The sequence below is a fragment of the Trichosurus vulpecula genome, chromosome 2 (genome assembly GCF_011100635.1).
Source record: "Trichosurus vulpecula isolate mTriVul1 chromosome 2, mTriVul1.pri, whole genome shotgun sequence".
NCBI classification, from domain to species: Eukaryota; Metazoa; Chordata; class Mammalia; order Diprotodontia; family Phalangeridae; genus Trichosurus; species Trichosurus vulpecula.
In genome coordinates this window covers 87681640-87697718 of record NC_050574.1, presented here as the reverse complement: position 1 = coordinate 87697718, position 16079 = coordinate 87681640, and the positions used below count along the sequence as shown (strand labels likewise).

The 16079-nt window shown below is 43.9% G+C and overlaps 1 protein-coding gene across 1 annotated transcript; it reads left to right on the top strand.

Annotated features, from left to right (window-relative positions):
• The first annotated feature begins 151 nt into the window (after window positions 1–151).
• Window positions 152–3130, top strand: LOC118836647 (transcription intermediary factor 1-beta-like). Its single transcript, XM_036743884.1, has one exon. It carries the CDS (start codon window positions 152–154, stop codon window positions 3128–3130), a length of 2979 nt encoding a protein of 992 aa, XP_036599779.1.
• The last annotated feature ends 12949 nt before the right edge of the window (window positions 3131–16079 follow it).

Here is a 16079-nt window from a genome sequence, read left to right as displayed (position 1 = left end):
CCTCCCAGAAGGACATCTACGGTAGGTTTTCTCCTGGGAAAATGCCTTTTTTCTTACGGATCTGTGAAAACGGACAGCTGGCCTTTTGAGGGGAATGGGAGGCAATAGAATATGGGGTTTATATTAGTACTTGTCACATGGTCATAGCTCCATGACTAAGGTTAGCGTTTTACCCTTTCCTAGAAACGAAAAGACACCGCAGTGCTGCTCTTCTCTCTGCTCCCGCTCCCACTCGTGCTCCTGCTCGCCTTCGCCTCGGCGTGGTCCAGCCGCGGTCCCTTCACCTACGTCGGGTCCCAGCAGCCCAGCCCAGGAGCCGCGTTCTTCCATCATGCAGTCCCAGGAGCCTGAGGCGGCGCGTGGCCGGCAAAGGGAAGGCCAACAGAGCCGAGCGGCAAAGGTGGTGGCGGTGGCGCTGGAGGGGCGCGGTGCTGAGTCTCTGCGCGAAGCCGAAGCGCCGACCTGCCCTTCCCCTCCCGCCTCTGAGCGGAGGGCGCGTTCCGCCGCGCACACGCAGAAGGCTGTGACCGAGGCCGCGCCTGTGCCCGTGCACGAACGATCTCCCATGGCCTCGGCCTCGGCCTCGGCGCGAGCGCGAAGGGAGCCGCGTGAGGCCAGGGCCCAGTCCCGGCAGAGAAAGCGTCAGCGGCGCAGGATGGCAGCGGCAGCGTCAGTGGCGGTGGGCGCGGACAGCCCGGGCTCAGTGGACGGGCCGGCGGGGGCCGACAAGCGCGGTCCTGCAGGCCCCGGGGGGGCGGCGGCCTCGGCCTTGGCTGCGCCCGTGAGCCCCCTGGAGCCCGCGGCCTCCGCCTCCACCTCCACCTCCTCCGCCTCCGTCGGGGGCGGGCCGAGAGAGGCAGGTGAGCCGCTGGAGCACTGCGGCGTGTGCCAGGAACTCCTGCGGCCTGAGCGGGAGCCGCGCCTGCTGCCCTGCCTGCACTCAATGTGCCGCCAGTGCCTGTTGCTCGGGCCCTCCTCCACGCTGGGCTGCGCCACAGGCACGGCAGCCGAGCCTGCCGCCGGCAACAACGAGGGTGAAGGCGCGGTGGTGGATTGTCCGGTCTGCAAGCACCAGTGCCTCGCCAAGGATATCGTGGAAAACTACTTCATGAGAGACAGCGGCGCCAAGGCGGCCCCGGACCCCGAGGATGCCAACCAGTGCTGCACCAGCTGTGAGGACAACGCCCCAGCCACCAGCTACTGTGTCGAGTGCTCAGAGTCCCTGTGTGAGACATGCGTGGAGGCCCATCAGCGGGTCAAGTACACCAAGGACCACACCATCCGTTCCACTGACCCTGCCAAGTCCCCCGATGGGGAGCATACCATCTACTGCTCAGTGCACAAGTACCAACCTCTGGCCCTGTTTTGTGAGAGCTGTGATACCCTTACCTGCCAAGATTGTCAGCTCAGTGCCCACAAGGACCATCAATACCAGTTCCTGGAGGATGCTGTGAGAAACCAGAGGAAGCTTCTGGCCTCCCTGGTCAAGCGCTTGGGGGACAAGCACGCCACCCTGCAGAAGAACACCAAGGAAGTACATGCCTCCATCCGCCAGGTGACAGAAGTGCAGAAGCGGGTACAGGTGGATGTGAAAATGGCTATCCTGCAGATCATGAAAGAACTGAACAAGAGGGGACGTGTGCTAGCCAAGGAGACCCAGAAGGTGGCGGAGGGGCAGCAGGAGCGCCTGGAGCGCCAGCACTGGGCCATGACCAAGATCCAGAGGCACCAGGAGCACATCCTGCGCTTTGCCTCCTGGGCCCTGGAGAGTGATAACAACACAGCCCTGCTGCTGTCCAAGAAGCTGATTTACTTCCAGCTACAGCGAGCCCTCAAGATGACTGTGGATCCTGTGGAACCCCAGGAGGACATGAAGTTGCAGTGGGACTTCAACGCTTGGACCAAAAGCACCCAGGCCTTTGGCAAGATTGTTTTGGAGAGGAGTGGTCCCTGTTCCGTGGCCCCTCCCCAGACCCCTGGCAAGTCTGGAGGAGGGAATCAGGCCATGGACCTGCAGGATGGCTATGGGAGCTATAGCCCAGATGACTCCTGCAGTGCTGAGCCCAATGTGTCCAGAATGAAAAGGTCCAGATCGGGGGAGGGGGAAGTGAGTGGCCTTATGCCGAAGGTGCCCAGGGTAAGCTTGGAGCGCCTCAGTCTGGATCTGGATCTAACAGGGGATAGGCAGCTCCCTGGCTTCAAAGTCTTCCCAGCAACGACCAACAAGGACTACAACCTCATTGTCATTGAGAGGGGGGGCCAGCCAGGGGCCCCAGGGGGACCTCCTATGCCATCCATGGCCATGGTCAAGGAGGAAGAGACAGAGGCTGCCATCGGAGCCCCTCCAGGGGTGGAGGGGCTGGAGAGAAAACCACTGCGGCTGCCTCCCCTGGAGGCCTCAGGGCCTGAGGGCCCCCATCTAGCTTTCCCCAGCAGCAGCACCATCTCTGGCCTGGAAGTGCTGGGAGGCCCTGATGCATCAGCAGCCACCACTGCTGCCACCATGGCCACTGGTGGCCCTGGAGCCCTGGATGACAGCGCCACTATCTGCCGTGTCTGCCAGAAGCCAGGGGACCTGGTGATGTGTAGCCGGTGTGAATTCTGCTTCCATTTGGAGTGTCACCTGCCAACCCTGCAGGAGGTACCTGAGGAGGAGTGGAGCTGCTCCCTGTGCCAGGAGGTGGTGGATTGTAAAGATGAAGTCCCTTTTCCTGGCCCTGAGAGTGCGGCCTTGACCCCCAGTGGGAACCCCTGCCCTACCAAGCTCTCACCTACTGATCAGCAGAAGTGTGAGCGTGTGCTGTTGGCCTTGCTGTGCCATGAGCCGTGTCGTCCTCTGCACCACCTGGCCATGGACCCCATGCCCTCTGCAGATAAGCCAGGCATCCTGGACCTCACTCTGATCCGCGCACGCCTCCAGGAGAAACTGTCACCCCTGTATAGCTCCCCACAGGAGTTTGCCCAGGACGTGGGATGCATGTTCAAGCAATTCAACAAAATCGTGGAGGACAAAGCCGAGGTCCAGACAATCATTGGCCTTCAACGCTTCTTTGAGACTCGCATGAATGAGGCTTTTGGAGACACCAAGTTTTCAGCTATTCTGGTGGAGCCCTTCCCTTCCCCTATCTGAGGCCCTGGCCTTGGCCCCTCCAGAGCTGGTGGGGGGGCCCTAGCGATGGTAACTGAGTCCCCACCTTGCCCCAGAATGGCTCCATCATCCTCTCACTCATTCCTTCTTTTACCTGTTGGTCCTTCGGTTTTTACTTCTCTCCATTTAATAAAAATGTAACCCAGGAGACAAGGTGCTGAGATTCACACCTATTTCTCTCTTGCTTTTGCCTTTTCCTAAGAGAGAGCAGCCAGGCTGCTTCTGCCTACTCTTCTCCATCAGATTTTAATTAATTTTAATTAATAACAAAGTAAATGGCAAGAATGACCACACAACAAGCAAAAGCAAATGTGAAACTGCAAGTAACAAGCATGGACCCAAAGAAGAGATATGAGAAGACATACACAACTTTCCACCTTTGCAAAAATACCCAGATTATGGGTATGGTACATGGCTTAATTTTGCAGATTTTTCCACTGTATTGATCAACTTTGCTGGTTTTTTTTTTCTCTTCTCATCTACCCATATGCCCCCCCCCCCAAATAAAAACTATTTGTTTCATGAAATGGCTGTCTAGGAGAGACTGAGGGAAGAATACTGGGAAAAATTCAAATGAGGAAAACACAAAATATATTAATAAAATTGTATTTGCAAAAGAAAACTGTACTTACACATAGCAGTCTATAATTTTTTTCTATATATCTGACAATATTTTAAAATAAGTACAATCATGCAAATTTATGCCAATCTTCTTATTTGAGCACTAGGATATTGCTATGGTTGTTTTTCCTTTGTTGTCACAGAGGACCAATGACATCAGGAAGGTGATTTCTTGACTTGGAAGTGGACTGAATTTAAGTGAGGCAGGGGTGTGCAAAGTCACCAGCCCCACTTTCTCCCACAGAGCCATCACGGCCCAGTGGCAAGATGTAGATCAGGATGGACTGGACATGGCCCTTACTGCAATGGAAGACCTTGGTCTTTATAAAACTAAGGTCTTTCCTAGGTCTGAGTTTGTCTGAGGCAATGCCTGTTCAGTGATTAAGGTGACATAAGAAATGAGGGGGAAAATGACTTCTTTTACCCAGTCAAAAAAGTGAATTTCTATGCAGGAAGAGAAGACCCTTTTTGATTCTGGCCAAAACAGAAACAGTTGCTATTTACCCTCGCTCTGAGCTATGTTAGCCCAAACAGTGACCAAGTGGGGTTTGGGCTAGGACCTATTGTTGGCTAATAAGTGAGAGCCAGAGTAATTTGGATTTGAGGCCTGGTCAAGCAGCTCCATTGGAATATTAATGGATTTTCAATGTTGTATTTTAAGAAATCATGAGTGCAGATACATGAGGCAAGAGATTTAATTGTCCCCATTTTTAAAGGTAAAATAAATAAGGAAAACAAAAAACGTATCTTGTTTAGTCTTTTTTTCAATCTGACTCTTCATGACCTGATTTAGGGTTTTTCTGGCAAAGATATTGGCATGGTATGGCATTTCCTTCCCTGGATCATTTTGCATATGATGAAGTCAGGTAAACAGGGTGAAATGACTTGCCTAGGTTCGTATAGCTAGTAAATGTCTGAGACCAGTTTTGAAATCAGGAATATGAATCCTGAAAAATATCTTCTGAGGTTTCAGCTATCAAAAACTTGTATTCCTTTTGGCAGAGTATCCACAGGTAAAGGTATGAATCCCTATGAGTATAACAACAATGCTATTGCATTGCTCCTACTGTGGCTGTTTAAGGCCAATAATACCAGTACACAGGAGGGCTGCTAGCACAGATCTTTGATCTGCTTTTCTAAGGAAAGCAACTTTAAGGGGTTAACAAACTCACTTTAATTAAACATACAAATATCATTCACTTAGTTAGAGTGGGGCAGAAGTCAGCACCCTATACTTCAGAGCAAATAGAAACAGAAATTATGAGCAGAAATTATAAACAGATCAACAGACAGGTTTCTGTCAGACCATAGCATGCATAGTTACCAGAGAGAGAGAAGCACCAACATCTGGATTTTGTAAGAGAGGTGGGGTGGGGTGCTCCTTAAAAATGCCTCCCCACACACACCCTTCTCGGGGGCTTGGGGCTTAGTACCTACTTAGCAAAAGGATTTGGAGCCTGGGGCTTGAGGCTTTCTTGTTTCTTAAGCAGGTCATCCAAGAGTCTTGGTTCAAAGACTCCCAACTGAAACAAAGGCAAGACTCCTCAAAGGCACTTGATTTCCTCAATGCTGAGAAGCACTCCAAAACAAGAGACAACAAAAGATCCTACTTTACCTGCACAATTCAAACAAAGGCAAGACTCATTAAAGGCTTTTGACTACCTTAGCATTCCAAAAATAGGGGAAAAAGAAAGAAAGAAAGAAGGGAGGGAGGGAGGAAGGAAGAAAGGAAGGAAGGAAGGAAGAGAGGGATTAAGGAAGAAGGAAAGGAAGTAAGAAAGAAAGGAAAAACAAAAAGAAAAAGGAAAAAAGGAAGAAGGAAAGAAAGGAAGGAAGGAAGAAAGGAAGAAAGAAAAGGCAGAGGGAAAGAAATAGAGAGGGATAGAGGGAAAGAACAGCATTGCCCAACTGGAACTGGATAGTGAGGCAACTATTACTACTCACAGATTTTTGTTTATCCTTCTTTTTGGAAAAAGACCAATGACATCAGGAAAGTGAGTTCTTGACTTTTAAATAAATTGGTTTTAAGTGATACTAAGATAACAGTAGGATAAAAATGACAGCAGAGAAAAAATATTGCTGACATTAGGAGCCTGTTGATCCATTTTACAGTCCTTTGTCACTCCTCACATGATTTCTCTCCTCCCTCCCCCCAACCCAAGTTCAAGCAATCAGAAAGAGTTGAGAGCATTCAGTTACTCATTTGCTTTCCACCCATCAGCATGGATTTTCTCTTGTCAGGGGTGGTTCTTGTTTAGTCTTTTTTTCACTCTGACTCTGCATGACCTCATTTAGGGTTTTCTTGGCAAAGATACTGGCATGATTTGAAATTTCCTTCCCTGGTTCATTTTCCAGGTGAGGAACTGATATGAACAGGGTGAAGTGACTTGCCTTGGGTCACATAGCTAGTAAATGTCTGATACCAGATTTGAACTCAGAAATTTGAGTCCTCCTGTCTCCATTCTCAGTACTCTATTGACTACACCGCCTAGCTGCCCTAAGGAGGGCCTTACACTGGGAAGAGGTAATACCTTACACTGGGAGATTTAAAGCTTGAAAAATCTACTCCTCCTACATTTGGAGCCGGTAGTTGGAATACCTGGATGGAAGTGGCCCTGGAGAAGGTGGGAAATGATGTACAAAGGGAGATTTTGAGGCAAATGAGGGGAAAAATCAATAAGAAAATATTTAGATAAGTCATGGGCCTCATAATCAGTGACATGGTGAAGGAGGGGCCTAATCATGGGGCAGTGTTCTCTCTGAGAACTGCAATAAATAATGGGCATTATACTAGTGTACCATATCTAGCCACCAGTTATTTTAAGTGAACCCATAATTTCCATTTCCCCTTTCCTGGTATTGCACAGTATCACTCTAGTAAGAGGTGGACAAAATACTTACAAATCCAAACAAAGGGCAGCCTCTCTACATGCCAACCAGAGTCCAGGAAAGGGCTGCAGCATATGCTTTGATCCCTTATAGAAATGTGATTGTAAACTCCTCTCTGAGATGACACTAGGCCATCTCCCTTTGGAAATGTGCACCTATCAGGACTGTCTTGCTCTTCTGGTCAACAGATGCCTGTGAAAGGGACAGGCAGTTTGAAATCATAACTAGACTGCATTCAACATCCTTTTGCCTTGGGTGCTACAATAAACTCCTGAGATTAGCCACACCTGAAGGCCAAACCACTTTCCCAACTGCATCTAATCTTACAGCTTTCCACCTGCCCTGACCTCCCTCGCCCTTTCAAGGCTCAATAAGAAGGGTCTTTTCCATCCTTGCTGTGGTTGCTGACCCAACTGAAGGGAAGAAATAATAATAGTCCAGACCAGGCCAGGCCATCAGCACCTCTCTTGATAAGTGGGTCACTGACCATGGCTTAGACTAAATTTTCTGGAACCTGTATCTTCTGGGAAGTAAAAGAAGTAGCCCTATGACTACTCTCTGTGTTTTCTGGAGAATGGGAGGGGAGAAGTAATAAATGGGAAACAAGATAAGGGAGGGGAATAAAGAGGGAGGGTAAACTCAGGAAGGCGGTGGTCAGAAGCAAAACTTTGTTGAGGAGGGGAAGGGAAAAGGGAGAAATAAAAGCATAAACAGGGGGAAATAGGATGGAGAAAAAGACACAGATAGAAATCATAACTGTGAACGTGAATGGGATGAACTCTCCCATAGAACGGAAGCAGACAGCAGAATGGATTAAAAACCATAATCCTACAATATGCTGTTTACAAGAAATGCATTTGAAACAGGGGGATACACACAGGGTAAAAGTAACAGGCTGGAGTAAAATATATTGCGCCTCAGCTAAAGTAAAAAAAGCAGGTGTAGCAATCCTAATCTCAGACAAACAAAAGTAAAGATAGATTTAATTAAAAGAGATAAGGAAGGACACTACATCCTGCTAAAAGGCACCATAAACAATGAAGCAATATCATTGTTTAACGTATATGCACCAAGTGGTATGGCATACAAATTCTTAGAGGAGAGGGTAAGGGAGTTACAGGAAGAAATAGCAAAACTATAATATTGGGAGATCTCAACCAGCCCTTTCGGAACTTGACAAATCTAACCTCAAAATAAATAAGAAAGAAGTTAAGGAGGTAAACAGAATTTTAGAAAAGGCAGATATAATAGACCTCTGGAGAAAACTGAATGGGGATAAGAAGGAATATACTTTCTTCTCAGCGGTACATGGCACATACTCAAAAATTGACCATGTACTAGGGCATAAAAACCTCACAATCCAGTGCAGAAAGGCAGAAGTAGTCAAAGCACACTTTTCAGATCATGATGCAATAAGAATTATTTGTAACAAAGAACCATGGAAAAATATGCTAAAAATTAATTGGAAACTAAATAATCTAAATCTAATCAATCTAATCTAATCTAATTCTAATGCAAATCAAAACAACTCTTAGATACCACATCTCTCCTGTCAGATTGGCTAAAATAACAAAACAGGAAAATGATAAATGTTGGAGAGGATGTGAGAAAATTGGAACATTGTTACATTGCTGGTGGAGTTGTGAGATGATCCAGCCATTTTGGAGAGCAATTTGGAACTACGCCCAATGGGGTATAAAAATGTTCATACCTTTTGACCCAGCAATACCACTTCTAGGGTTGTATCCCAAAGAAATCACACAAGAGGGAAAGGGACCCATATGTACAAAAATATTTATAGCGGCTCTTTTCGTGGTAGCTAAGAATTGGAAATCAAAGGGATGCCCATCAATTGTGGAATGGCTGAACAAGCTATGGTATATGAAGGTAATGGAATACTATTGTGCCGTAAGAAATGGGGATGATACAGACTTCATAATAACCTGGAAAAAACCTACACGACATAATGCTGAGTGAGCGGAGCAGAGCCAGGAGAACATTATACACAACCACAGATATATGGATTCTGTGAGGACCAACCCTGACAGACTTCGCTCTTCTCAGCAACACAAGGTACAAAGACAACTCCAAAGGACTCATGTTGGAGAATGCTATCTACATCCAGAGAAAGAACTATGAAATATGAATGCAGATGGAGGCACACTTCATGCTTGCCTTTTTCTCCCCCCTTTTTCCTTCTCTTTTGTTTTTGGGTTGGTTTTTTTTTTTTTTTAGTTCTGTTTCTTCTTTCTCATGATTCATTCCATTGGTCATAATTCTTCTCCACAACTTGACTAGTGTATAAATTAATTCAATGCGAAGTTATACGTGGTAGTTATGTGAGATTCCATGCCATCTTGGAGAGGAAGGGGGGAGGGAGGGGAGAAAATCTTGAACTCAAAATTATATAGAACCATGTGTTGTAAACTAAAAATAAAAATTTAAAAAAATGAAAAAATAAAATAAAAAAACAAAAGAATGTAAAGTCCCTCTTCATTGTTTCTATGGAGTGATGTATTGTAAAGGGTTTCACAATTAAATGTTAATTAAATGTTGTGTTTGCCTTCCTTTTCAAAGAGGACCATGACATCAGGGAGATGATAACATGTCTTGCAGTTGACTTTGATTTGAGTGGGGGAAGGCTGTGCGAGGTCACCAGTCTTACTTTCTTCTACAGAGCAATCTGGGTCCAGTGGTCAGATGTTTATCAGGAGGACTGGAGATGGCCGCTAAGTGGGGAGCTGAGAGGGTAACTAAGTATTGAGGGATGGTGTTTGGTGAGATGGAACAAAGGGATTTTTCTACTATACCACTGGTGTTGAGGTTGGAATTCACACCTTCTTTATCTAAATGGAAAGAGGAGGAGAATTCTGGGAGGAAAAGGAATATAAAAGGCTTACTGTCTTAGTCTGAAAAGTTTCAGCTTAGAGCCTGGACTGCAGCTGGAACTGTTTTCTTGACCTAGAAGCCTCCCACCAGGACACTCAAGGTAGGTTTTCACTTGGGGAAATGCTTCTTTTCTTACAGATTTGTGAAAATTGAGAGGTGGTCTGTTAAGGGGACTTGGAGTCCATTTATATATGGGGTTTGCATCAGTGTCTATGACCTGGTTGTAATTCCATGAGCATGGTCAAGTTTCTTACTCCATCTAGACTTCACTTTTCTCATGTGTGAATTGCAGGCATTTTAATACCTGTAAGATGCCAACTCAGGCAGGCTGTCAAAGTCCAATATGCCAATACATGGACACTGGCAATAGGTCTTAAGGTTGGACTCATGTTAAAGGTAGATCAGAACAACTCAGAGGAGAAGTGTCCTGATTCTGATTCAGTGATATATTGGTCACAAATGTTTTGGCTGGGGAGATTGGGTGTGGTTGAATTCTTGGGGCGGTCCTCGTCCTGAGCCAGCACCCAAAAGCACTGGAGTGATCCAGCACCATTTGCTTTCCTTGGCAGGTTCTACCTATAGATTCATTCCATAGTCAGTCAGTCAGCATCTATTAAGCACTTAGTATATGTCAGGCAGTGAGTTAAGTGCTGGGGGTACAAAGATGCCATATAACTGCTTTCTCATAAATGGAAAGAAGGAAAGAAAGACAGAAAGCTTTATATCTAAGGCTTAACACTTTCCCCATGAATTACCAGTTCCAAAATTGAGTCACATAGCACTTAACCAAGAAAACCCTTTTATCAAAATTAGTATCCAAATACAAATAGGAAAAGGTATACGTATAAAATATAGATACCAGTAAATACAGAGTAGAGAATCTCTTCCAACACGCGCAGTGAGGTAACTCAGTTTAACCAAGAGAGAGGGTCCTAGATCTCACTGAAGGGAAAGTTCCTCAGTTCCCCATAGTCTCTAATGTAGCAAGTTGGGGATACAGACATGACTAAGATTAGAGTTATTGTTTAGGAGTGGTTTGCCATTTCTTTCTCCACCTTATTTTACACAGAGGAAACTGAGGCAAATAGGGTTAAGCGATTTTCCAGATTCTCACAGCTAGTAAATGTCTGAGGATAGTTTGATCTCAGGTCTTCCTGAATGCAGGGGCCATGATTTATCCATTAAACCTCCTAGCTGCCCTATAAATTGCTTCACAGAGTCTTTTCCTTCAGCAACCTGAAGTGGGGTTGGCCTCATGTCTCTTGAAACTGGAAGCCAGAGGTTCCTGAAGTGAATCAAAGTTTCAAAAAAGATTCCAAAAAGAATCTGAAGCTCTCTTCGAGCTTGCCAACCTCACATAGCCCTGGGACACATGCCTGAACATTCAACTCCATGAATAAAGTGAGTCCCATACTAATGTGATATGGGAGAGTGGTTACAAAGGCAAAACACAAGGAAAATAATATGACAGGCTTTCTTATGTATTAATTTTTTAAATAGTATTTTTTTCCAAGTTATGTGCCAAGACAATTTTTGGCGTTCTTTTTTTTTTTACAGGATTTTTACTTCTGAATTTTTCTCCCTTCACCTCTCCCCACCTCCCCTCCCTTTTCTGAAAATGGTAGGCAATTTGATATAGGTTATACATATGATAACATGTAAACATATTTCCATAGTAGTCGCAGCTGTGAAAGAAGAAACAGATGAAAAGGATAAAAAACACAAAAATAGAATAAGGTAAGTGAAAAAATATGCTCTGATCTGCATTAAAAGTCCATCAGTTCTTTATCTGGATGTGGACAGAATTTTTCTTCACAGGTCCTTTGTACTTATATTGGATCATTGTGTTGCTGAGAGGAGCTGAGTTGACTATCACAAGGTTGGTGATACTGTGTACAATGTTTTCTTGGTTCTTCTTGTTTCACTTTACATCAGTTCATACAAGCCTTTCCAGTTTTTTCTGAAATCTGCTTGTTCATTTCTTATTTCAAAATAGAATTTTATTACATTCATATACCATAACTGGTTCAGCCATTCCCCAATTGATGGGCATTCCCTCAATTGCCAATATCTTGCCACCAAGGAAAGGGCTGCTATAAATATTTTGGCACATGTAGGTACATTTCCCTTTTTTTGTGATCTCTTTGGGATACAGATCAAACAGTGATTTTGCTGGAGAAAATGGTATGCACTGTTTGGTAGTCCTTTGGGCATAGTTCTAAATTGTTCTACACAATGCTTGGATCAGTTCACAAGTCCATCAACAATGCATTAGTGTCCCAATTTTCTCAAATCCTTTCCAACATTTATCATTTTCCTTTTTTATACTATTAGCCCATCCAATTGGTCTGAGATAGAATCTGAGATTTTTTAAATTTGCATTTCTCTAATCAAAAGTGACTTAGAACACTACTTCATATACCTATAGATAGTTTGATTTCGTCATCAGATAACTGCTTGTTCATATCTTTGACGATTTTTCAATTGGGGAATGGCTTTTACTCTTATAAATTTGACTCAGTTCTCTATATATTTGAGAAGCGAGTTCTTTATCAGAGATACTTTCTGTAAAGATTGTTTTCCAGTTGTTCTGCTTTCCTTCTTATCTTGGTTGCATTAGTTTTCTGTGCACAAAAGTTTTTAAATTTAATATAATCAAAATTATCTATTTAATATTTCATAATGCTCTCTATCTCTTCTTCAGTCATGAATCCTTCTCCTCCCAATAGATCTGACAGGTAGACAATTCCTGACTCTTCAAATTTACTTATACAGGCACCATTTTATGCATGAGCAGGATTCTTAATATTTTAAAAGTTAAATTAATCAAAAATCAGCAATAATTATATTTTGTTACTTCTCACAATGACGTGTTCTACATAATTATGTTTACTGTAACCTCTCATCTCTATCCTCCATTTCTTCCCTTTAACAATCCATCTCCTAAAGAAAGGGATATACAGTGGCTGACTCCTCTTTCTCACCTGTAAGTTCTGTTTGAACTAATACATAGAAATAATGAAGAAAAAGTGATTCCTTCTCTAGATTTTTGAGCATCAAAGGGTGGAAGTGGAATAAAGAGTCTGGCAACCAGATAAAGGGAAATTCATTAGCTGAGACCTCAGTGGGGTAGGAAAGGTCAGTCTAACAACCAAAACAGCTCTGGGGTGAGCAGCAACTGACTGGGCCCAGATTCACATGCTGAGTAATCAAAGTTCTTCGTACTTCAATCCTTCTCTCTACAGGTCCAAGTGGTGAAATAAAAATCATAGTCGCAGGACCAGATACATCACCTTGGGCACTTGTACAAGAAGAGCCCAAGCCCAGCTCATTTCAATGGATACTGTTCAGCCAGAAAGAAAAGAGTCATGGGCTCTGGCATTAGCACATGAAGAAAACCAACCAGTGAACTCCTCTGTGGTGGTAAGTTCAACCCCATCACTCCCAGAAACCCAGCCTGGACCTTCCTACTTTAACAGAATTATTCTTTTCCGTGCTATTCTGGCTCTCTTATTGCTCATCATTTTTGTGATTGTATGGCAATTCCTCCCACCACCCTCTAGAGGCACAAAAGCAAAACCATGAAATGCATGCATGTAACCCCCAGATTTGTAGAAATAAGAGATTGATAAGGACTCGCTTCTGGACTCTGTTCCTGCTCTTAACTACTAATGGCACCGGTTGTTAGAGCAGCTCTGACCCCTCAGTATACTGCCATGTTTCCTGCCTGATACAAAGTACATGAGGTTCCATCTTCCAATATCAGTCTTCCTCCATGATCAAGTCAGAGACCAGCCTAGGCCCTGAAGAGCTTTGGCAAATGGCTTGTGAAGAATGCCCATTTCCAGATTTGCCTTTCCATGAAGTCTGGACAAGTCTGAAGCAGCTCCTTTTATCTGCTGCTATCTTCACCCAGTCTTCTTCCTAGAAGAGGAAGTTTTCAGGACACCACTGCAAATTTCACATACACAGGCATAGATCCAGAAAGGAAATTCAAGAAGACCCTCCCACCCCACTCCTTTACAGAGGTGGGAGGACAATTAGTGTGGTACTTTGAACATTTTTGTAGATGTTTTCAAAGTGTTGATCAGTTTGGTTTCTTACTCTTTCTGTTTTTTCTCTCTGTAATAAATATTAGTAATATGGAATAGCTGTCTTGTATGGGATGGGGGAAGAATCCTGGGAGAGATTCTAGTTATGGAAAAAGCAAGAAATCAATAAAATGATTTTAAAAAGACAACTATCTTTGTCAATTAATTGGGTTGTCATTTTCTCTGTAAATTTCAGGTAATATTTTAAAATATGAATGGTCATTGAAATCTGTGCCAGTTCTTTTTACTTGAATTCTAGGATATGATTGGCAATGGAGTGAAAACACCTCTGGAATGTGAGAATATTTGAAGTTATAAGATTTTGTAAGGCCAATTTGGATGTGCCAATTCAAGAGATTGGCAGTTGCAGTCACATATTAATTTGGAGTACACAGCCCCAGAAGGAGAAAAAATATTACTATCCAGGGCCTCAGGTATTTACTAGATGTCTGACCCTGGCCATATCTCTTAACCTCTATCTTCCTCAGTTGCTATAATTATAAAAGGGAGGTAACTAGCACCTACTTCCTAGTGTTGTTGGTTGTTAAGGAACTACTCCCATTCCAGGGGTGGCTAAAAGTTGTCTTTGTTCAATGACAATTGGGGGTCCAGAATAATTGGGAGAGTGAGTGAAAGCCAGGATTGGTTGTTGTTGTTCAGTGATGTCTGACTCTTCAAAATGACTCTATTTTGGGGTTTTCTTGCCAAAGATTTTGGAATGTGTAGCAACAATTCAGCTAGAAGCTGTTGTGGGGGTGAAAAACCAACATAAGCCCAACAACAAGTGAGCTGACAGCACAGATTCTTTTGATCTGCTTTCCTAACAAATGTAACTTTAAGGGGTTAACAACTTTAATCCAACATACAAATATCATTCACTTAGTTCATGAGGAAAAGCCAGCACCCTGAACTTCAGAGCAAATATAAACAAATTACAAACAAACATTAGAAACAGACAAAATCACAATTCACAGTTACCAGGAATACATCAACTTCTGGGTTGGCAAACAGGGAGGCTCTCAACAGCAGCTCAGTAGAATTCTCACATCAACTCTTCCCTGAGTGAGAGCCCCAGGCAAAATGCTAATCTTTGAGCTTTTGTACTCTGTTCAGACTCAAAGGATTCACACATTGTTAGCAAAAGGGTGTGGGCCTGGAGTTTAGCACCTAGTAAGGCTTAGTCAAAGGCATTAGATTACTTTAGTATTTCTATACACTTTAATTAATATTACAAATAGTTTACCACTTCCTTCTTCAGCTCATTTTATAGATGAGGAAGAGAGGCAAACACGGAGAAATGATACGCCCAGGGTCACACAGCTATTATGCTTCTCAGGTCAGATTTGAACTCAGAAAGATTAGTCTTCCTGACTTCAGGACCAGTGCTCTACTGACTGTTCTACCTAGCTCTCCTTAGCAGATTTAAAGCAATTCAGAAGTAATGAAAATTATATTTTGTTCCTTTTTGCCATGACATTTTCCACATTAATTTTTCAAATTTTGAGCACTTATCCCTACCTTCTCCTTTGATGATCCATCCTCAATTTCTTCTGTTTCACATTCCATCTCCCAGAAAAAGGAATGTGTTGTCTTAACTTTCTCAACCTACAAGCTATGTTTGAGGTAACCCACAGAAAAGTTACATAATGAAGTGATCCTCCCCTCAGTGATTAGTTATCAAAGGGTAGAAGAAGGTAGAACACTCTGATTATCAGATAAAAAGGAAGTCATTAGCTAATATTCTCTGATAGCTCAAGCAAAGAAAGCCAAAAGCCACTGCCCAGACCCTTAATGATATTTCAACCAAGTAAGTGTGACACTAACCATTCCCTCTGTAGGTAGAGTCTTGATTGCTCCCTTGTTTCCCTGGACATTGCCTCCATTTCTTCTTCTTCTTCCTAATCAGCTCTTCTACTCTCCTCTCTTTTCTCCTGTCCTGTGCTATTCTCTTTTTTCCACCACTCTCCTCTCCTCCTACTGCTGCCTAGGTGCCACAGTGGAGCTTCCTGCACCATCATAGTGAACATCAGCCCTAGTATCATTATTGAAGTTGATAAACCAGGCTGTGACCTGGACTTATTTTGCATCCTTCAGCAATATGCTGAAGATCTGGAAAACGTATTCATTCTTCATGGGCTAATTCTGGACTGGACTGAAATTTGGGCATGAGATGTGATAAAGGAGATGGGAGGCTAACACATAGGTGCCTTTTGTACCCTGAAGGGTGAGTATAAATTCTTTGCTGATTTCCTGGATTTCATGAAGGCACTGAATAGTCATAGTGATCAATCAATTCTTATGACTGTAGATTTCATCAGATTGAAGAGTGACTGTAATGACAAGTGAACAGGGGACAAAAAAATGATGGCACGAGATCATCTCTCAATCTTAGCTGGACAGTATGTACTGACTGCTAAAGATATAATTGACACAGGGAAATG